Below are 22,400 nucleotides of genomic sequence, written 5' to 3'. Positions count from 1 at the left end.
TCTCTCCATCTCCATCTTGACTCCCCTTCCTTCCCCTTCTCTCCCACCTTACAAAAGCTTTGTCCCTGCCTTATTGTTTTTACTGTCCAATCATGGCCTTGACCCAACTGGTGTCAGCCCTCACCTGCATATTGACGTCCACCTACAAGACCCGATGACATGAATTCAGGCCCCAGGACGAACGTGTGGAAAAAGACAGGAAAAAGATACACTATGTAAATACATGAACAAGGAAAAAATTTTAAGCCGTTTTTGAGGAAATGTTTTAAGTGCTTTATTGTCGTTTTTTTCTCCATCTTTATTAAATTGGGTATTTCTTATTTACATTTCAATTGTTATAAAAACACGGAACGCTGCATGAATTTGCGTGTAATCCTTGCACAGGGGCCATGCGAGCACATCATTTTGTTTTTTAATATGAATGTATTCATGTATGTGTATGTGTACCACATGCATGCCTGGTGCCCACAGAGATTGGGAGAGGCTATCTGGTCCCCTGGAAGCAAAGTTCTGGATGACTGTGGGTGCAGGGAATCAAATGAAGGGGGGGAAGGGAACCTCTGAAAGAGCAGTCAGTGCTACGTCACCTCTCCAGGTTCTGTTAACTGTTTTTGTTTTAATTTTTTAAACAATTTATTTATTTATTATGTATGAGTACTCTGTTGCTGTCTTCAGACACACCAGAAGAGGGCATCGGAACCCATTACAGATGGTTGTGAGCCACCATGTGGTTGCTGGGAATTGAACTCAGGACCTCTGGAAGAGCAGTTAGTGCTCTTAACTGCTGAGCCATCTCTCCAGCCCCTTGCTTTAACGTTTTTTAGACTTATATGTGTGGGTATTCTGCTGCATGTGTTAATTGTACCTCACACTTGCCTGCTGCCTGCAGGGCAGCAGAGGATATGGAATCCCCTGGAGTTAGTGATGCTCGTGAGCCACCATGTAGCTGCTGGGACCTGAACCCAGGCCTTCTGAAGAGCAGCTAATGGCCTTCACACCTGAGCTATTCCTCCAGCCCCAGGCTCCTTTAAGTTTTTAATGCATTGTCGGAGTGCCTCGGCATGGTTGCCAGGCCTGGGCAACACTAACGTCCCTTTCGAATGTACCCTTCTCTATTGTTCCAATAATTTTTAAGAAGGTTGACGCAGGTATCAGGGTGAGACCAAAGGGCCTTGCCTTGCCCACAGGACCCTGCCCTCCTGGTGTCCTGCTTTGGCTGCTGAATCTTCAGTTTCTTGAGACCCTGGAGGGATGGATACCCGCCTGCTCTTACGCAGGAATTTTAATGCAACTTCAGGGAGAAAATAACCAACAAATAACCAACTGAGAGAGGGCTCTCAGTCTCCCTGCAAGTACCTGGGGGTTTCTTACCCCACTTTAGAGAATTTATTTCCCAAATAATAGACATCAGTCTTCATAATGAGCCTTAAAAACACTGGCTCTGGGCAGATGTCAACCGTCTACACTGTGTCTACCTCCCTGTCAGTGACCCTGAGATAACACTTGCCATGTTCTGCCCGGGCCCCTCCTACTCCAACAGACTGGCTCTCACGGCCATTCCGTCATGATCTACCTACCCCAGGCTTCTTCCTTCTTTTCCTCTCTCATCCTGTGGTCCCTGCCTCAGACCCCAAGCCTGAGACTCAAAGCCCCGCCTACCTCTCTTCTGCCCAGCTACAGGCTGCAGGCATCTTTATTAACCAATCACGGATAACTTAGAGGGCAAGGTTTCTTGAAGCAGCCAGGTGTTGGGGTACAGAATTTAGCATTTGAATACAAGCAGCATCTGACCACCCCACTGTATCTAAACCCCACTCATTCTAAACCAGCAACTATAGAAGGCATGAGGTTTGCCCCCAGCCCTGTGACCTCCATTTCAGCCCCCAGGAGATGCAGGCAGGAAGCCTGCTGTGAGTTCAAGGCCAATCGGGGCTCTACAGTGAGTTCCAGATCAGCCTGAACTACACCGTGAGACCCTGTCTCTCCCATCAGAGCAGCTTTCTCCAATGGCCAGGTTTACACATTGAGTAGGGAGGGTCACAAAGACTGACTAGGTCCCACCTACTGTTAGGTAGCCCTGGAGAAGAGGCCTGAGGCTTGTCCTAGTCCTAAAGCTTGTCTCCTTTGCCTTGGGAAATGGCCACTGGGGATGCTAGCAGTCCTGTCTAGCTGTCTACCTGATGGATTCTACCTCTCAACACTTGCATCCTGACTCTTCTGTGCTCCATGTAGACCAAGCCCTTGTGGGCTCGGGAGTGTGTGTCACAGAGGAAGTGACAGGTCCTGGTCAGTACCTCAGGTCACCCCTTATTAGTGCTCCAGGCCCAGGGCTGGCTTGCAGCCTTCAGCCCTCCACCAACCCACATTTTTGTTGCTGTTTTTATAGCGAGTGCAGACTCCACTTTCCCTCCTCTTGGTCTCATGTCTTCACACTCTCACCCTGAATTCCCCCTTGTTCACACCTCTCTTGCCAATCCCACAGCCCGCCTGAGACAAATGGAAGTGGAACTGAAGAGTTGGTGGTAGGCATGGCGACAGTCAGTATCCTCCTGCTCCTCAAGTGGAACAGTCCCCACACTCCTCCCTCTGAGTCTTAAAGTGGGTACCACCTAGGAGAAGGAATGAACCAGAGGTGGAGAGGCTTTGACTGTTTCTACCCTCAACACAAAGGAAACTCTGTCCAGAAACAGAAGCAGGCTCTTACTTTACAAAATAAAGTGTTTATTATGAAATTAGAGATGGAGGCCCCTCCCTTTCCTCCCTTTTCCCTCTTCCCCAGCTGCCTTCCCCCCTCCCCGTCCCTTTCCTTCTGGGGCCTGAGAAGCACACAAGACAATGCCCAGGGCTGGGATGCCCAGGGCAGGCTGTGACAGCTGGGCAGAGCTCCAGGGAGGTGGCCACGTGGGGCTGAAGCTCTTGCCCTAGGAGGTGGGCTGGCTCCCCTCCTTCCTTCTGCTAGAAGCCAACGGAGCCAGGATGAAGCCATGAGTGATGGATGGAACCATGCGGGCAGGTCTGAAAGGAATAGGAGTTGGTTTAGGAGCAGGATTGGGAGAGCGCTTTTGGTCCACCCGGCTCCTATGTAGTCCCTGGCCACTAACCTGGAGCAGAGCATCTCCTGCAGTAGGGTGGGGCAGCAGTGGCCGGAAGATTCTCTTGCTTTTGGGATGGATAACAGAAACAAAACAAAACACGACAAACAAACCAAAAAGCCAGTCACAGGGACTCAAAGAGAAGGGAGGGACATGTGGGCAGGAGACAGACAGAGCATGTGTATGGTCAAGGGGGACAGAATCTGAGCGATTAGAATCACGAGACAAAAAACCACAGAGTCACAGTGAGAACAGAGGTCGGGGGCAGTTAAAAACCCAACCCCCCGGACAGTGGAGAGTCACAGACAGGGATCTCTGGAGAAACACACAGACTGAGGAGTGGGAGGTAGGAGGGAGGGGAAAAGGAGGGACACATTGGGCCCCTGGCCTGCCGCTGCCTGCCTGGACCCTGTGGGGCTCACTCAGAGGGCCTGTGTGCGCTACCCCACCGCAGCGCAGCGGCAGGGCCAGGGCCGGCCTCAGGGGGCCGGAGGCTCCTTGGCCCCGTACAGCTCTGCCAGAGTGCGGAAGAGTGGGCCCCAGTCGTCCAGTGGCTCGGCGGGGCCGGGGACTCCGCCAGCCTCGCTGCCCGAGCCCAGAGAGCTGAGCGAGCCGCAGGAGGAGCCCCGGCCCTCATAGCCATACACCTGCACGGAGTCGTACGGGGGAACGCTGGGGTCCTCGTCCGCCTCGCGCAGCCGCAGCGCCAGCAACTGCGCCACATCAGCGGGGCCCGGTGGCCTGGGCTGGCGTGGCGCTCGGGTCCGCGGCAGCACATCGCGGCGTACGGGCGGGCCGGCTGCTGGAGGAGCGGCTCCGTCCGGGTTCTGCAAGGCTGTGATGTCGAAGGCCTCGGTGTCCTCCTCTCCTCCACCCTCATCATCATAGGTGATGATGTTCTCCCGGACGTCCTCCTCCTCCAGTACCATCAAGGCTTCCTGCTTCTGTCGCCTCAGGGCCACAAAGAGCACCACCAGGGCTGCACAAGAACACACAGGCCACGGGGCCATCTGGGTCCCATGCAGGGCCAGACAAAAACTGAGGCAGAGGGGCCAGAGTCTACAAGCCCTAGATCTGACATTTGGCAATCCTTGTTTGAATCCTGCCTTTGCGCTTTATTTGCTATGTGTGAGAAGTTTATGTGAGGGAAACAAAAGTTTTATCTCTTTAGGTGTTTGAAAGATTAAATGAAACGTTTGTGTTGTGCCCAGCACCAGGCTCGGTACAGAATAAGGGCTCAAGCGATTTTTCTGGCTAGTTACTTTCATGGATTTGCAGGTCCAGTAATTATGAGGACAGACGTTTTCTCTTGGACCTATCAGGTAATAGAAAATCTAGGCCTGAGAGGGTCATTCACGTCCTATAGACCTGCTTTCTCCTTCCCCGGAAAACAGGCCCAGATACCACATCTTGTCCCATGGTAGCCCGACTCACCAAGGAGGGTGCCCATACAGGTGACAATGGCAAGCAGGGCTCCAGTGCTGAGACCGGTGGGTGAGAGCTGAGCCTCAGGCCAGCAGGGTGCCCTGGAGCCATCAGGCCGGCAGCGACATACACTCACAGTCACGGTGGCAGTGCTGCTCAGGGCTGGCTGCCCCCAATCCCAAAGTTCTATAGGAACCAGGTAGGGGGCCTGGCGGGGTGGAGCAGGTCGGGAAGGCAGAAGCAGGCTGGCAGAGCCATCTGTGGAAAAAGGAAGGCGGTTGAAGTACCTTCCGGTAGGGTTGGTCCAGCCCAGTGCCAGGTCAGGCGGGGGCAACCGGGCTGGGCCAGGAGTGGGAAGGAGAGGAGGGAGTTAGGCATGGGTGTGGATGCTGAGGCCACCCACCTCGGTTGTCCCGGACTGTAAAGTTGGCATCAGGGCCCACAGGACCTTGAAGGGAGACTTGGCTACTGTTGCCAATCTCATCTCTGTCTAAAGCCCGGATGACCTGAATCAACTGGGAAGACGACGGAAGCTTTTAGTGGGGTGGCTGCTGGCGGCCTTGAGATGTCAACCCATCATGCCTCAGCTGCTTACCTGCCCAGGGGCTGCTGAATCACAAACAAAGAGGTCATAGGGCTCGGCCAGCTGGGGGGCGTTGTCATTTTCATCCAGTGTCTGGATGGCCACTTGCACTCGGGAGGATTGCGCAGAGCTATCTGAAGCCAGAATACCAACATATGTACACCATACATGCACATACAACATACCTGGTCATAGAGGCATAGGTGCTGCCCAGCATGTGCACAGAACATGAGCTAGTGTGTAATACACCAGCAGCAAACCATGTTTTAAAGTGGGTGGAACCAAGATATGGGTGCTCTATACCAAGAACATGGGTGCTCACACAGATATGTTCACGTAAGTTATGTATTATTATACAATACACATGCCAATACAAAACCCGATGATTCACACACACACAGCAACTCGTGCAAGGTAAGTACAGCACATGCATACATGGAGGGCCGGTAGAAGGTACATACAAGGTGTGTAAATAGAAACCACGAAATTAATATAAAGTCATACCATACATATAGCATGTGGGTGTTGAAAACGAATTAAACATACATGAAGCAGGTATGCACAGTGAGTGTAGCATTATCCCCCATCCTACCCTTGGCCCACAGAATGCATTTTTTTTTTTTTTTTTGGTTTTTTTTTGGTTTTTTTTTGAGCTGGGGATCGAACCCAGGGCCTTGCGCTTCCTAGGTAAGCGCCTACCACTGAGCTAAATCCCCAGCCCCCAGAATGCATTTTCATGCACATGAAAAACACACACACACACACACACACACACACACACACACACACATTGATGCATCGCCAAGACGCACAAACATCTGCTGCTGGCCGCAAGCGCCCATCAAAGGTGGTCTGGGAAGCTGTAATAACCAATTCATATCACTGAGAGTTCACCTTGTAGGGGGAAGAGCTTCACAGTCTACAGGGTGTAGAGCCTAGGCCCCTCCCTAGGTGGCTCCCTACCAGCATCTTGCTTTGTTTCTCACTGCCAAGTCATCTTTTGTCTGGGTCGAGGCAAGTCAGCTGGCCCTGGTGAAATAGGTTGAGTTCACAGCCCGGGGCAGGGCAGGCTATGTGGGCTGCCTGGCCCTAAGGTAACTAGAGACCGAATGACACGAGCCCAGTCTTACACTGCAGTAAGGGCCATGAACTACTAGCCGAAGTCAGGGCGGGGATAAGAACAGAATTTGAAGAGCACGAGGAAACGGTAGGGCCACACACAAATGCACAGCCACATATAAACAAGCAACCAGACTCGAGGTAGCAATGCATGTAACATACACCTCACATGTACACACAGAATCAGCTTTACAGATATGCCTACAGCTACAGATACACAGTACAGCCAAAGAGGACACAGCATGCACGTGTGCACGTACACGTACACGTACACGTACACGTACACACACACACACACACACACACAACGCACGAGGAGCAGGAAGGTAGAGGAGAAAACAGCTCACGCTGCAGACTGACTGACTGGGTCAGAGACCTTTGCCATTTATTTTCTGGGTGAGTTTGAGAAGTCACTGAACTTCTCCTTAGGAGTTTCCTCACTGGAAAACAGGGAACGAATCATCTCTCCCCATCCGGCTGTGATGACTGAACCAGTTAATCCATTTTTGGTACTTAAGCCTAATACACAATAATCAATAACTCACCATCCACAAACACTCACACAGGAAATATCATCCACAGGTACTTGTACACACCACTGTACACATCCAATCACACACACAGACACCGCCAAAACAACTCTATGCAAATACTCAAGTGTGAACATGCATCTACATCATAAGCATACATGTGTATTTTTCTTCATATATGGATCTCATGTACCTCAGGTTGTCCTTGAACCCCTGGTTCTCCTGCCTTACCCTCCCTGGTGCTAAGATTATAGGTGTGTGCCACGCAGCTGTATGTGTCACACTCGAATTCTACCCATTCCTGAGTACATGCCTATATGTTTGTACACCTACAGCTCTTTGCTGACATGTACTGATGTCTGTATATACAGCCATAATGCTAATGTACAAGTTAAAAACAGCAGAGGCGTGAACAGGGGCATGAGGTGTTACTTACAGAAGGGTGAAGGGTTTCCCTGTCTCGCCAGGGCAGGGAACTGAACCGGGTGCTGCTGCTGGTGGTGGGGGCACAAGATGGGCTCCACACACGGAACTGGCACTGTTTCCTACTTCAGTGTGTAGGGACAAGTCCCTGCAAGGCTCTTAGAAGGGCTCCTTTTTGAGGGCTGCTGACACACACTCCTGCAAAGTCCTTTTCTGGCCCTGGCAGTTTTTACCACTTGGGTTGGGAGGTATGGCTCTGGGTTTGAACAAATCGGGCAGGCTCCCCCACCAGCCCGAGGATGCCCGCTTCATGGGCTGAGGGCCAGGAGCTGAACACAGATGAGGATGCGGCTGTCGCTACCCTTCCCCGCCCACGTTCAGGGAAAGCTCTCTGACAGAATGATGCTCAGGGCCCAGGACTTCTCACCCAACTCTGTGGCGAGAACAGTGAGGTTGTGCCAGACACGGGCCTCGCGGTCCAGACGCACCGCTGTGCGGATAGTGCCGTCTTCGGGCTCAATGGAGAAGCAACGCTCTGGATCCGAGTGGGGGAGGATGGAGTATCTAGGGAAAATGGACTGATCTGGGAGTTGCCCCCTCTCCCACCTTCCCTACTCTCCCCTCTGTTCATCTTGCTGGGCCTCAGGGTCCATCTTGCTAGAGTGTCCGAGTATCTTGAGCAGAGCCTTACAGTCACTCAGAGCCATCAGTCAGGCTGGAGTCCCTGGATTCCACAGGAGTCGTAGGAGGAGGGACATTCCCTGTGTTTCAGACTCGTGGGCTCTGTTCTGGGAACCCAGGGACCTGTGCTTTGTCCCTGCTCTGCCTCGGACCACTTGTGTGACCTTGGGGGAACTCATTTGACCTTGTCTAACCGACTGCAAAACGGGAGGGACACCAGCACCTCCCTCACAGAGCTGTGTCAGGGATGCTGGCCAGGAAGGTGGAAGAGTAGAAGTTCACAGGGTGGGCAACGTCAGCTCTGTCGCCCCACGGTGGGCAAACAACTTAGCCACCCACAGTTGGGCCATTATGACAATTAAATGTCATCGAGTGGGTAAGATGTGAAGCACTTAGGGCATGATCAATAGAGATCCATTTATCAAATGAGAATCCATTTGCTTGTACTGCCACTAGGAGGTGCCATTCCAGTCTAGCCAAAGAAATACGAGGAGAGTTGGGCTGGGCCGTAGTCGTCCCTCCAGAGTCCCTCCACTACTTGGGTCCGCTGACCAGCAAGCTGGCATAGGAAGTGAGATCTTTGCTAAGTGATACGGTTTGTCATATAGACGGCATGTCCTGTGAAAAGCCTTGTTCCTCCCAAGCTCCCGGCCCAGCTAACCTGATAGGGCTGGCCGGGGAGTCCAGGTCATTGGCTGAGATCTGGCCCACCAGGGTTCCCGGGGCCTTGTTCTCAGGTACTACCAGGTGGTAGGTGGCCTGGGTGAAGGCAGGTGGCTCTGGAGCGTCCTGCACGGCCACTCGTACCGAGGCCACATCCTTGAAGGGACCTCGCCGCAGGTAGGCTGGGTCGATGAGGGTGTTGGTGGCTTCTACCCGGAAGGTATAAGAGCGACGAGTCTCGAAGTCCAGGGGCTACAAGGAGGGGAGACAGAGAGTGAGGCACCAGGAAACCGGGGTGGGCCCAGCTCACAGGTGCAAAGTCTCTTCCAGTGCTGAGGAAGTGGTTCCAGAGAGGTGTGGCCTCAGTGCTCATGGTGGGTGGCACACTGCATAGCTGGTAACTCTAAAAGCTAAGACTGCCGGGACCCCCACTTCCCCCCACGCTCCAACACAGGGGTCCCAAGTATGGCTTGGAAACAGTTAAAAGTATTGGCAGTGGTACGTCAGGAGCAAGGCTTAAGTGAGCCACGGGTGCGGTGCAGGGGGTCCTCTGTTTCGCTTTGGTTTTTGTCTGGTGCTGGGAATGAAATCTCGGCCTTGGTGCATGGTAGGTAGGCTCCTTCCCTCCCACTGAGCTCTGTACTCCCAGCTGGGTCTGCAGGTATGAAGGGGCGGGAAGCTAACCTTCCGTACAGTAAGGAGCCCGTCCTGACCCTGGGAGTCTGTGCTGATGCTGAAGGCCTCCGATCCTTCCCCATCCAGGATGCTGTAGGCCATTAGAGCGTTATCCCCTAGGTCTGGGTCCTGGGCCTTAAGCCGGCCCACCAGGGTTCCAGGTCCAGCTGTTTCCACCACTGAGAACTGGTATAGACCTCAGGGGAACAAGGAGGGAAGATGGGTTCTTAAGAGACGTCTCCGGTCCTCCTTCCCTACCCCAGTACTTCCTTTTTCCAGGGTCTGGAGGTAGGGCATCAAAGGATTGGTTAGGCACAGAACTGCCCCCCTTACTCTGAGGGAACTTGGGGGGGTTGTCGTTGACATCACTGAGGGTGACTGTTACTGTGGTGCTGCCTGACAGCCCCCCCATGTGACCACCCATATCCTTGGCTTGAATCACCACCAAGAACTCCTCCTGGGTCTCCCGGTCCATGTTGGGGATGGCTGTGCGAACCACTCCTAAGGGAGAGACACCGGGTCAGGGGCGCTTGTCCCCAAGGCTGCCCTGTAAGGCTCCAAAGTTCATTCTTACCAGTCTGGGGGTCCACAGAGAAGAAAGGCAGTCCATCCAGCACCGTGTAGACAAGCTTGGCACTGTTCCCATAGCTGGGGTCATCGGCATCGTGGGCAGTCACTTGGATTACAGACGTCCCTGTGGGAGAGTCCCATACCCTATTCAGCAGCAGCAAGGCCAGAAAGAAGAGTAGATCGAGGGAGCCCGGATGTGAAGAGGGCTGAGTTAAGGGAGGTTTGAGTTCTAGGGTAGACAGCCAAAGCAGACGGAGGAGTAAGAGAGCCCCGGGTAAGCTAGGGCATTCAGAGCTGGGGTGCTCACCAACGTTAGACATCTCAGGCACTGTGGCATGGTAGGGCCCAAGGGGAAACACAGGTGGATTGTCATTGATGTCTTGTACTTTGATGATGAACTCTGACGGGGGTTCCAGGGGCCGGTTAGAGGCACGGTCCACAGCTTGGGCCAGCAGCACGTACTGTGCCTTCTCCTCTCGGTCCAGGCTCTTGGTCACATGGATATTGCCTGTGGCTTCATCAATCACAAATACAGTGCCTGCCCCCTCCCCAGTCAGCAGGTACTTGGTGCGGCCCTCACCCCGGTCAACATCTGAGTGCAGCTGCAAGAGTCAGAGAAAACGGCAGAGAGCTCCAAGTGCAGAGCCACGGGGTTAGTCAGAGTCTAGGTTTGGGTGATGCGTGAGGAATGCCAGGGGACCAAGGTCATTGCAGACTGATGAAGTTTCTGGGCAGGGCCTAAGGGTCTGACAGACTAGAGTAGTCACGGAGAGGGCTGATCCTTACCTTGCCAATAAGGACGGGCTCTGGACCAGAATATTCCTCAATGACAAAGAACTGGTTCCAGACCCAGCTCCTTCGGGTCCGCAGCAGTGTAGGACCCGAGTGTCCCCGGGACCCTGCCCAGGCTGGGACTGGAGCTGCCAGGCGCCCCATGCAGCCCCAGCCACCCAGCCAGGCCAGCAGGAGCCTCACAAGGCCCCACATGTTTGTAATCCTGCCAGGGCTCTTGTTCACTGGCCCCGGGTGCCGAGGCTGGGCAGGGCCAGGTGGCCCATGAGCTGGCTGGGGAAGACGCGTTGAGGCTACCCCATGGATCCACACCTGTAGGACGGGTAGCTGCTCAGGATCAAGGAACACCTAAATCGTACTCCTCTCCCAAATTAGATACCGAAGCCCAGCTCTCTAAGAAACCAGACACCCCACTGCCCAGAACCCAGTCCAAGACAGACAGCCTGAGCCTTCCACCCAGGCTCTGCCTGGATTCACCTCCAGCCCCTCTAAGCCCATAAATCTCAGATCAGTCAACTCTGGAAAGCTGGGAAGGAAAAGGAGAGGAGAATGCTAAAGGGACTTGGAATTTCAAATCCTATTCCTGTTCTACCTTGGGCACATAACTAGGGGACTAGAAAAGGCAGACAGAAGGACGGACGGAGAAAGGACTTAAAACGGAGAGGTTGATATTCATAGATACACAGCCTTCCTTATTCATAGGGTCAGGCTGAAAAACAAGGAGTGCAGTCTGAGCCGGGCTGGACTTAGGTTCCTGCCCCCCGAGGAACCCCACCTCTCCAGACTGCCTCCAGCCCACTCTGCCAGCTGCAGTCTTTAAGGGGAATTGGTCTAAGGGAGCAGAGTGGGGCTATCGCTGGACGAATTGGGAACAGGGTTGCAGGCAGTGCCAGGGGACGGAGGAGATGTGAAGTGGAGGCTGACCCAGGGGCCAGAGACAGAGAGATTGAGGGCTCTGGATCAAGAATCAGGGATGGTCTGGTAGACAGGGAAGAACAGATGAGAAACAGACAGCCCACGGAGGGAGAGAAGGGCAGCAAGAGAGAAGCAAAGACATCAGGGAAGCAGCCTGAGTATCTGAAAGGCAGAGAGGAGTCCTGGGTACCAGGCATGGGAACTGGCAGGGGCAGAGGAACCTGCTCTCTCTCTCTCTCTCTCTCTCTCTCTCTCTCTCTCTCTCTCTCTCTCTCTCTCTCTCTGTGTGTGTGTGTGTGTGTGTGTGTGTGTGTGTGTGTGTGTGTGTGTGTGTGTGTGATCAGGCCTCGGAACTTCATTCTGGTAGAGTAAGCTACCAGGAGCAGTAGAGGTAGGGAGGGGCTGCAGGAAAGGAGCTGGAGAGAGAGGACCCTTCCCATTTCTCTCCCTCCTCCAGAAGGGGCCCATGGTCAGGTAGCTGTGCCCCTCCTCCTTTCCCAGAGCAGACATACACCTGACAGGCCCTTTGCTCCCAAGAGAAAAGAAGCCAGAGGGCAGCAGGGGATCAGAGAGGCAGGCGGGACGAACAGGAGAGAAGGAAGGGAACGGAGGAGTGGGGAAACAGGATAGCGGGATGGAATCAGGAGAGGAGAGGAAAGGAGAGGAAGGTAGTGGGAGAGGAAAGGAGAGCGGGAAAGGGAAAAGAGGAGAAAGGTAGAGGAAGAAAAAGGCAGAAGAGGTGGGAAGAGACAGGACATGAGGGAGAGAGAAGGAGCAGAGAGGCGGAAGGGTGAAGAAAAACCGGGAGGCAAAGGGAGAGAGGTGTGTGAGAAGGGAGAGAGCAGAGCGCGGGAGAACCAAGCCGACACGGCTCGCAGCCAGAGCGCACCGCAAGCTGCGGGGTCCCCCGCTGTCCCCGCGAGGATTCCCGACCCGGGCAGGCGCCCTTACCTGGCACTACCGAGGGACCCGGGACCACGAGCAGCGCCCCGCCCGCCTCCGTCGCTGGCTCCCGGGGGCGCAGCCCCAAGCAGATCCAAGCCGGCGCCGCGGCTCCGCTGCAGGTCTGAGCGGCCCCGGCGAGAACAAGGGAGCGAGACGGAGGGGGCGGGGGAAGGAGGCTCCGCCTGCGGAGGAGAGGCGGCTCGCGCGGGAGAGGAGAGCCCTGCCTCCGACCCTCCCCAGCCAGTCCCCGCCCCCGCGGCTCCCGGGCTGCCGGGCGCATACAGATGCGGGGCCCCTCCCGGGCCGGTCCGCAGCACGGCAAGGTACACGGGCAGCAGGGCCAGGCTATTATTCCCAGGGCCTGGCGGAGGGGCCCCAATAAGATCAGCCAGCACAGCACCTGCGGAGGCACACCGCGAGGCGGGGCGCTGGGAGAGCACTGCGGGAGACCCGGGTCCACGCTCTGGGTTCGGGTGCGGCTGGCTGTAAAGCTACCGTCTCGGGATCTTGTGCGGGTCACAACAGCGAGTTGAGTCACCTAGGGTGAACTTAAGGACGGCAGGGGAAGCAAGAGTCTAGGGAGCTCGCCAGGGACAGGCACATCTGTGGGCAGTGAGAACCTTTTGGGGGCTGGGGGGGGAGATGCTCTTTGCAAAATCTAAAGAGTGTTTGCACCCCCTGGTGGCAATTGTGGGAAGCACCTTGAAGAGTGACCAAATGCCTAATTGTGCAGGGGGTCGGGAAGGCTGAACCTGCCAGCTGTTGGGGTACTGCAAAAGAAACAGGCCGCCGTATTTCCCAGAGTAAAAAGACACACAGCTTTGGGCTGATCAGGCAGGAATGAAGATCCCGGAGGAAGGTCGCTGCTCCACAAGAACGCAGGTGCCCACCATTTTCACAGCCATTCAACATGCCCCTTTCAGACAAACTCTTCCCCAAGGAAAGGCACGCAAATACTAGTTAAAACTAAGTCAGATTTTTATTTTTTCTCCATAGACCACATCATTTAATAATAAAAAAAATAAAAATAAAAATTGAACAAAAGGAAAAGGTGGATATAAAGTGGAACCAGAGGGCAAGAGGCTGCAGGACAGAGAACCCGGGAACTGCAGGGGCCTGGGACTCAGGAGAGGCTGATTCAGCTCATAGGTGGCCCAGTCCTGGCCCCAGCTGTTCCCAAAAGGCTGAGTACCGAGGGAGTTGGAAAGCAGGATGGAGAGAAAATGGGAGTCTGGGACAATGGTTATTCCCACTTCCGGCCACGTCCCTCCCTTCATAGCCCGGCCCTTCCCTCAGGCTTAACAGGAAGAAAGGAGAGGGCTAAGTTCCAAGAGTTAGGTTGGGGAATAGGGAGAGTGCCACTACTCCATTTGGTGTGTGGGGATGTGTGGCAGTTCTAGTTCAGCACTGAGCAATGGTGAGACCCTTGGTTCCAGGGTGATGGTGGTGACTGTACCTATCCCTCTGTGGCCTTTAACCTCCCAGGGCAGAGTGGCAGGTACCTGCAGCTCTCCTAGTGTTTCCTTAGCTAGCGGCGCCCACCCCGGTCCCGTACGGGTGTGCTTCGACTCCGGCTTCTGCTGTGGCGCTTGGTGTCTCTGCGATCCCTCTCCCTGCCTCGGTCTCGGTCTCTTTCCCTGTCCCGATCTCGGTCGCCCCTGTCCCTCTCTCTTTCCCTGTCCCGCTCTCTCTCCCTGCTGTGCTCCCTCCGTTTCTCCCGTTCTAGCTGTCGGTTCCGTTCCCGCTCAGCTTCCTTCTCCCGCTCCTTCTGTTCTTCTTCTTCTCGTTCCTTTCGCCGCTTCTCCCGCTCCTTGGCCCGTTCTGCTTGCTCTGCCTCCTTCTGAACAATCTGTGGTCAAGCAGGAAGGGCAGAGGCAGAGAACTGAATCACAGTCCTGTTTGAATTGACCCCAGCTAGTGCTTCTGGCCTAGACCCTGAACTCCTAGCTCGGGGTCACTGTCAGTTTCATTGTTAAACAGGAAAAGGGGCAGGCATGCAGGATGAGGTGTGCCCCCCACCCCCATAAGACGCAGCAGGGGCTGGCACCAGTCTCTAATATTTCTCTAGCTTTCATCATTCTGTATGCAGACAAATCTGAGTAGCATCAAGTCTAAAATTCTCCCAGATTTTAATTCACATTAAGGGGCCACGAAGATAGCTTATTGGGTAAAAGCCCCTGCCACAAAAGCCAGATGACTTGGTTCAGCCTCGAAGTCCACAATGGAAGCAGAACCAATTCCACAGAAATGTCCTGACCTCCACACAAGCAACACGGCAAGTACATCCTTTTCCTGTCCCCCAACATACACACTGATAACACCCAAAAAATTCTCATAGAAAAGGAAATGTAACTATTAAAAAAAAGCATGCATTTATAAAGATCTTATAAAGCATGCATTTCTCAGCTAACAAATCAAGTTCCAAGAAGTTTGGGTAATAGCTTCTCAAATTCCACATCCTGCCTTTGCGGCCACTTTCACTTTCTCTACAGCGCCCTCCTAAGTCGACTCTAATGCTTCATGTCTTCCTTTCCTAAGCCTGCCAGGGCCTACACTGTCAGTCATGTTGGTCTCCTGGGTGATGAGCAGCTCCACCCACTGTTGAGCAGGAAGAGCACTCACCTGGCTCTCGGTCAGTGGGAGCCAATAGATGCAGGGAGCTGCCTTGGTCTTACGGAAGAGGTCATCCAGCAACTTGGCAGGTGGCTCCTCCTGAGCTTTTTCTGAGGTGGAAGGAATTAAACCAGATCTGAATCATAAAATCCTGTGAGCCAACCCATCTGGTCCCTGACCCTCCAACCCTGAGATGTGCACACCCCACCCTCCTCCCAGCTAAGTACCTTTCTTCTCACTCTTCTTTTCTTTAGATTTTGCTCGCTCTTTGCGGCGGCGGTCACGGGACCGTGATCGGGAGCGGGGCCCCTCTCGAACTTTGTCCCGATCCCATTCTCGCTCAGACCGAGTCCTCTCCCGCCGCTCCATTTCCCGTTCCCGTTCTGCCCACTGCTCCCGTACAGCCCTTTCCTGCTCCCGTTGCTCAGCCCTGGGATGAGGTGGTGGCTGGACTGGGGGTGGGGGTGGGGGATGCAAGGGCCTTGGTGCTCCCTGTTCCTCTGTCTTAGCTTCAGATGGCCGATCTACCAAGAGTCCCCGGTGATAGTCCAGCTGTGGGCAGAGGGACAAGGAGATGTAAATTACATCATTCCCAACGAGGGAAGCTAGGCCAGGGGTAGAGAGGAGGGACTTGAGGATGGGAAAGGTCCCAGGATCAACCAGCAGAGCCGCCTTGGCCCATCCCCTCCTGTTCTGAGGCGTCTCACCTCATCTTGCTCAGCATAGTCAGCACAGAGGAATTTGGGGTTGGACTGGGGCCACTTGACCCCGTGCAGAGCTGTCCGGGTGGCCACGGCTTCTTCTACTGTTGAGTACTGGTGAGAAGAGGCAGAGAGGCATGGTGCGCCTTTAGTCCTCTCGGCGGCTGCAACGCCCTCCAATCTGTCCCCCACACTGCCCACAAAACAGTGAGCCTGAAACTGGAGTCAGCCCCTTTGCCTCACCGTCACAAAGCAATGAGATTTGATTTTGTCAATCCAGAAGGCCTCTTCCACCAAAGTTCCTGTACGCCCTAATAACTCCTTTAGCTGGCCTAGAGTGAAGGGACGAACCTGCAATGAAAACCAACTGTCAAGGTCTTAAAGTCAACACCTACACGTCTAGCAGCAGGACCTCCCTTGTGTGCAGGGTGATGGCGGTGCACGCCTTCATTCCTGGGACTTGGGAGGGTGGCAGGTAATCTGAGTTTGAAGCCAGCCTGGTCTACACAGAGAAACCCCATCCGGGGTTGTGAGGGTGGGAAAGATTTCCCATGTGGACTGGAGAGATGGCTCAGTGGCTATGAACACTGGCTTCTTTTTCCAGAAGATCCAGGCTTGAGTCCAGCACCATTTAGTGGATGCAGAAACTGACTTAAGTTCTCTCCAACAGCAGTAAGGTGTTTAACCAGAGGCAGCAGTCTCCAGCTCCCACCCAAAGTGTAAACCCCAAAGTAAAAAGGAGCCTCCAATAGAGAATGAAGACTTACCAAGTTGGAGATGTGGACAATGTTACTGATCTTGCCCCTGGGTGGGGAGGGCACCTGGGCAGTTCGGACTGGGTCATCAATTGTAATGGAAACTCCAGACTTCTGTTGGCTAATGGACCTCCGGGTTAAGGTATCTCCTAATGTTACTAAAAAGAATGTAAGAATGACAGCTTTCAGTCACGGCACTGCTGGCCCCTTCCTTTTATTTCCCACCAAGCAGCAACCCTTCCATCTGGATGTGCCAAGAACCCATAACGCGGCAGGTGCAAGGCAGAATCTCATCGTGGAGACTCAGACACTAAGATTCAAACCCAGTTCACAATATCTAGGAAACACCACAGAAAACTTGTGGAATACAAGGCAGCAAGCATCCCATGCTCAGATGGGTCCAAACGAGGGCCTCAGAGACTTCAGGGGCTGCTGCCCCGCACCCACCTTTCTTTACTTCATGCTCCACAGGTGGGGGCAAGGCAGCCTCCACCGCCGCCTGGGGAGGCGCAGGGGGCTCTGCTTCAGGCTCTTTCTCTTCTTCCTCTTCCCTCTGCCCGTTCTCCTGGCCCTCTGCGGGTACTACCTACAAGACATCAGCAAACAGAGGTGCTTTCTCACCATACTGGAACGTTCTCTGTCGACTCTGGCTCCCAGACAGACAGTAGTCATAGTAACCTCTTCCACTGGTGGAGGTTATTCTCCATAACCCTCACCTTCTGTTTTATGTCTTTTTGGAGACATCATCTATGTAGTCCTGGCAGGCCTTGACCTCACAGAGATCCCCTTGCCCAAGCTTTCCTGGGATTAAAGGCATGTGCTACTGTGCCTGGCTAAAATGTCTTATTTTATTGTTTTGTTTTATTGAAAACAAAAACAAGCATGTAATTATTTGTATGCCCTTGTGTGTCCATGAACACATGCGGTCATTCCGTGTGGACAGCTTTGGAAGTAGGTTCTCTCCATCACATGAGTCCCGAGGATGGGCATTAGGCCCCTAACAACGGAGCAGTCTTGCTGGTCTGAACTATTTTTCTGCATGAGGCAAGATGTTAAAGTATGAGGCTTTGTCAACCTTAGTTTTCAATTCTGGTATGTGGCACAGGCTGATGAAACAGGAGTAAACAAACTGGTAGAGTTGTGTCCTAGTAAAGTCTTCTTTGCAACTAGCAGTGTTGACATAACCAGGTCCTCAGCATAGGAGTTCCCCTTCTAGGACATTACCTCAGTTCCTCAGCTGTCCGGTGTCGCCCACTGCCTCACCCGATGCAGGGTGCAGTACTTTTACCTGAGTGACTGTCCGGCATATTTTCAGTCCTTTGTCATGGGTCCCATCGTCGCCATTACGCTCTGTCTCATCCTCAGAGATTCGGGAGTCATCAGCATGAAGATCCACAACAGCCTCCTGCCCCGCCAGGGGTTTGATGTCGGGGATGAGGCTCTGGGACACAGACACCCCCGCTACCCCGTTACACTGGGCCCATGTCTACTCCCACCTGAACATGTCTGATCCTCCCTTCCCTGGCCCCACCCACCTCACCTTGAGTGACTCAGTGGTGATACTGATAGAAGGTTTCTTCTGTGTGGCAGCAGTGCTGGCTCCCCAACGACGCTTTCGACCAGGCTGGCCCCCCTCTGTGTCACTGTTTCCAGCTTGCACCCCCTTGGTAGCTGCTGTCCCCAAAAAATAGGACCCAACAGTTAGATGGTCTCAGGTTCCTAACTAGCTCACACCGCAATACTTATAGGTTGCCTTTGGCTGGAGTTTTAATAAAAGGTTAATGTAAGAAAAGATGGGGGAGGGAACCCTAGGGAAACTAAGGTGTAAAGAGTGAACAAAAACGATGTTGTCCCTTCCTTACAGATGGAAACTATTCGCAGCCGAAGGAAGGTAGGCAACCAGTTGGAGGAGCACTTCAGACTAAGTGCAGGAGAACCTGGACACAGGACCACACTGTCAGACTATGTGCTTCTAATAAACTTCCGCAACATGCACCCGTACTGTGTGTCTGGGCATGGTGGCACACACCTTTAATCCCAACACTTGGAAATGAAGGGGAAACCTCTGAATTCAAAACCACCCTGATCTACACAGCAAATTTCAGAACAACCAGAAAACAAGACTACTACCAAACTACCACTGCCCAAGTTCCTCAGTGGGCAACAATTTAAGTTTACTCTCAGGAGGGCTGGAGAGATGGCTCAGAGGTTAAGAGCACTGTCTGCTCTTCCAGAGGTCCTGAGTTCAATTCCCAGCAACCACATGGTGGCTCACAACCATCTGTAATGAGATCTGATGCCCTCTTCTGGTCTGCACGTGTACATGCAGGTGGAGCACTGTATACATAATAAATAAATCTAAAAAAAAAGCACTGTCTGCTCTTCCAGAGGTCCTGAGTTCAATTCCCAGCAACCACATGGTGGCTCACAACCATCTGTAATGAGATCTGATGCCCTCTTCTGGTCTGCACGTGTACATGCAGGTGGAGCACTGTATACATAATAAATAAATCTAAAAAAAAAAAGCACTGTCTGCTCTTCCAGAGGTCCCGAGTTCAATTCCCGGCAACCACATGGTGGCTCACAACCATTTATAATGTGGTTATAATCTGGTGCCCTCTTCTGGCCTGTAGGCATACATGCAGGCAGAATGCTGTATACATAATAAATAAATCTTGTTACTGTCAGGAGCACATTTGTTTCTTAGATTGTGTGTTAGAATAAAGTATGAAATGGAAAGCATCACACAGGCATCTCTTCAAATTCAAGGTCAGACACCAGAAAGGATACACTCCTCTAAGAGCTGGGTGTGGTAGCACATGCCTGTAATCTCAGCTACTTGAGAGGATATGGCAGGATTCAGTTTTCGTCAGCCTGGTCTACATAGCAGAAACCTTGTCTTAAAAATAAGTAATAAAAGAATAGATTGGAAATGGTCTGAGGTACAGTGCTCTCCTTAAAGTATGGGTGGAGTGGGGAAGCTGCTGTGGTACTGTGTGCCTGCCGTAAGGCTGTGGGTTCAATCCTCAACACACACACACACACACACACACACACACACACACACACACACACACACACACACACACACACACGCACACATACATGCACACACGCACACTCACACCACACTCACACATACACTCTCACACACACACCTATAAAAACATGATAGGAGTGGTTCTGAGAATGTTACTGGCGGAAAATGAAATTCTAATCGTCTGTGAACAGTTTTTATAACTTTTACCAGGGATTTGGGGCTAGACTTACAGACAACGGAGATTTTCCTCTTGAATGATTTGGGCATCGAACTCTGTATGGAGAAGATAAGGAAGAAAGAGAGAGAGAGACACCCCACAGAGAGGGGGGAGGAGGTTAAATCAGGCAATCTTAGCATAAATGCCAAAGACACACAGAGACAGAGAGAGAGACTGACAGATAGAGACCAAAACAGAAGCAGCAAACGGCAAAAAACGAAGCAGAATCAATGCAAGTTAGAGGGGAATTAAACCAAAGGTCACGGGAGGTCATCTCTATCATCTCGCACCAGTGTATTAGCTTTGCCAGAAATAAGATGGAGAGGGGTTTAACAACCTCCAGCTACTTAATTAGTTTTTGGGTTTTTTGAAACAGGGTCTCACTTTGTAGCCTAGGTTACATCATCAAACTTTCAATGATCCTCCTGCCTCAGCCTCCCAAGCACTGGGATTACAGACATGAGCCACCATGCCCGGCTCCCTCTTAGCCCTGTAAAGTTGCTGATCATGCCCTCAACTCTAAGGGACGAGGGCACCCAATGAGCTACGCCCAGACCCAGTAACTGGGTCCTCCCAAGTCCTTCCTTGCCAATTTGAAAGATAGGAGAAAAATCAACTCTTGAGATGGTAACTTCGACAGTCTTCCTTTACTTAGCACCCAGTCTGACATTTTGACAGGATGCGGGATACTTGAAGACCACCCAGAGCAACACCAAGGAAAATAATTATACTAGCTCACTGAAGATGAAGCACTTAAGCTGACAGGTAGCAGAGAGAATTTACAACTATCTCTTGTGTAAGGGGTTTTGGTAAAGGGTAGGCTGCCCCAACCTTCCCAACCACCACCCTTACTCCAGCAGAGCCTGAATGCTCCCCCTTCAAATAGGGCTCAAATCCAGGGGGGGGCTCTGGCCAAGGATCAAAACCAAAACAAATCCCAGAAGACAGATCTGGGCAAGCGTCTTCCCAGACACACAGTGGGAATAACGTTACAGACAGTGCAGGGGCATGGGGTGGGGGGCACTTTTAGATTTAGGTGCTTATTTCTGGAAAAACTAAGACCACCCTACCACCCTTCTAAAGGGTAGGGCAGAACCCTCTTAATTTCCTTTCCCCACCCACCCCCAGCCCCACCTGTGTCATCTGACCAAGTCTCCTTGGTCTGTGTTAAGGGCCAGCCTGACCCCTGGCTAGGTTGCTCATGATGGGTAAGTTAGTGAGAAAAGGAAAAAAAAAATCAAAAACAAAAAAGAAACCAAACAAAAAACCCAAAAAACCAACCAAACAAAAAAACTTAATTAAAACAAGAAAAACACAAACCAAATAAATAAACCTAACAAAGAAACCAGAAAAATAAAGAAAAAACTAAAAATAAAGATTAAGAGAAGTAGAAAATCAAAGAATAAACTAGGAATATGACAAATGTTCCAGGTACCATCTCACACCTGGGATCTTCAGCTCAGCCAATCGCACCTCACTGTGTACTGTATCTAGTCAACCGCCGTCCAATCAGAATGAGCCCTCCCTGCTAGGCGTTGTGCAATTGGTGGGGGGTTGGGTTGGCAAAAAAGGTGGGCGCACGGCGTGGTAGTCAGCGTGGCACTGCCAGAGTCCTCCCAGGGGCGCAGGGGGGGCGGGAGGGAAACGTGTGGGGGGACGCTGCCCAGTTTCCAAGATGTCAAAACAGTTCACTGGCGATGGCCAGCCTCAGCGAGGGGCAGAGGGGGATGGGGGCAGAACACCAGTCCTGGCCCTACAGGGCCTCATCTTGCTGTCCCTGATGAGATGGCCTGAGAGCAGCAGGAACACTCCTTGCCTTCCGTGAGGCAGGCAGGACCCTATGTCCACCAGAGGCAAGCTGCAGCAATGCCACCACCCAACGCTTGGGTCCAGCGACAACTCCAAAGTCCCTTCCTCCCGAGTGTAACTGGGGAGGTCCTGTCACCCGGTGGGGTCATGGAGCCTCTGATGAAGGTAGGCTGGGGACAGCAGCAGTAGTGATCTCCCCAGGACCTCGTCACATTCAGCGGCAAAATCAGAGCGTGTCTTCTGGGTTGTGGACGGCATCTGTCTCCTCAGGGACTGCAGCCGAGACAGGGGTTCTGGTCAGGTGGACGAGCGAGTCCCTGCCTCCAAGGATGGAGAAGTTGGAGCACCCAACATGCTGCTGCTCTTCACCATGGACAGCAGGGACCAAAGCGAAGTCCGTGTGAGGAGCAAGTGATGACGCGTGGGCCAGGCGTCACCAGCTTCGCATCCCTGAGGTACAGACCCTAGACTTCTCTGCAGGGTTCCTAGTCCGCAAAGTTTAGGCCACTGGTCCCACTCAAGTGTTTACAGCACGGCACTGTCATCACAGACATCTGACTCTCTTGGGTTTCTCGGTCCCTAGATGGGGATCCCAACAGTCTGTAGCACACAAGGCAACCCACAGTCTTTGATAGGTAAGGGCACGTGGGCAGGCGCCCCAGCACTGGCACAAACTCTTCTTGGGGTGTCCCGAGTAGGGAGATGATTCAAGTCCACCCCTTTCCAAATGCCTTTTGTTTTCAATACAAGTCTCTCCAGAACAGTGCTCTTCTTAGCCCCCTGATGTAAGCAAGACAGGGAGGCAAAAGGGGGACCATCACAGAAGCCCACAGACATGCCCCCTCTGGCCAA

At 52.9% G+C, this 22,400-nt stretch overlaps 2 protein-coding genes across 5 annotated transcripts in view; both read right to left on the bottom strand.

Moving 5' to 3' along the window:
• Positions 1 to 2,698: 2,698 nt before the first annotated feature.
• Positions 2,699 to 10,862, bottom strand: Cdh24 (cadherin 24). The gene is made up of 12 exons (XM_032917994.1): positions 10,548 to 10,862; positions 10,069 to 10,363; positions 9,766 to 9,885; positions 9,525 to 9,692; positions 9,201 to 9,388; positions 8,515 to 8,768; positions 7,600 to 7,736; positions 5,113 to 5,234; positions 4,921 to 5,032; positions 4,527 to 4,775; positions 3,102 to 4,071; positions 2,699 to 3,015 (listed from the first exon to the last, which is right to left on the bottom strand). Exons 1-11 carry the CDS (start codon positions 10,746 to 10,748, stop codon positions 3,572 to 3,574), a joined length of 2,346 nt encoding a protein of 781 aa, XP_032773885.1. The 5' UTR covers positions 10,749 to 10,862; the 3' UTR covers positions 2,699 to 3,015; positions 3,102 to 3,571.
• A 2,511-nt stretch (positions 10,863 to 13,373) lies between these two features.
• The window catches only part of Acin1 (apoptotic chromatin condensation inducer 1), a 44,963-nt gene continuing 35,936 nt past the window's right edge, over positions 13,374 to 22,400 (bottom strand). For 2 of the 4 annotated variants that reach the window (XM_032918201.1, XM_032918205.1), the window contains 10 exons: positions 19,753 to 19,795; positions 18,023 to 18,156; positions 17,771 to 17,923; positions 16,930 to 17,068; positions 16,495 to 16,640; positions 15,971 to 16,078; positions 15,734 to 15,841; positions 15,254 to 15,578; positions 15,036 to 15,136; positions 13,374 to 14,262 (listed from right to left, as the gene is read on the bottom strand). In XM_032918201.1, coding sequence (XP_032774092.1) covers positions 13,942 to 14,262; positions 15,036 to 15,136; positions 15,254 to 15,578; positions 15,734 to 15,841; positions 15,971 to 16,078; positions 16,495 to 16,640; positions 16,930 to 17,068; positions 17,771 to 17,923; positions 18,023 to 18,156; positions 19,753 to 19,795 — 1,578 coding nt within the window. In that variant the 3' untranslated portion in view covers positions 13,374 to 13,941. The remainder of the gene's footprint in view (positions 14,263 to 15,035; positions 15,137 to 15,253; positions 15,579 to 15,733; positions 15,842 to 15,970; positions 16,079 to 16,494; positions 16,641 to 16,929; positions 17,069 to 17,770; positions 17,924 to 18,022; positions 18,157 to 19,752; positions 19,796 to 22,400) is intronic. The other 2 variants (XM_032918203.1, XM_032918204.1) reach the window with 2 other exon arrangements.

The sequence above is a fragment of the Rattus rattus genome, chromosome 12 (genome assembly GCF_011064425.1).
Source record: "Rattus rattus isolate New Zealand chromosome 12, Rrattus_CSIRO_v1, whole genome shotgun sequence".
In the NCBI taxonomy this organism is placed as follows: domain Eukaryota; kingdom Metazoa; phylum Chordata; class Mammalia; order Rodentia; family Muridae; genus Rattus; species Rattus rattus.
This window is presented reverse-complemented; position numbering and strand designations above follow the sequence as displayed.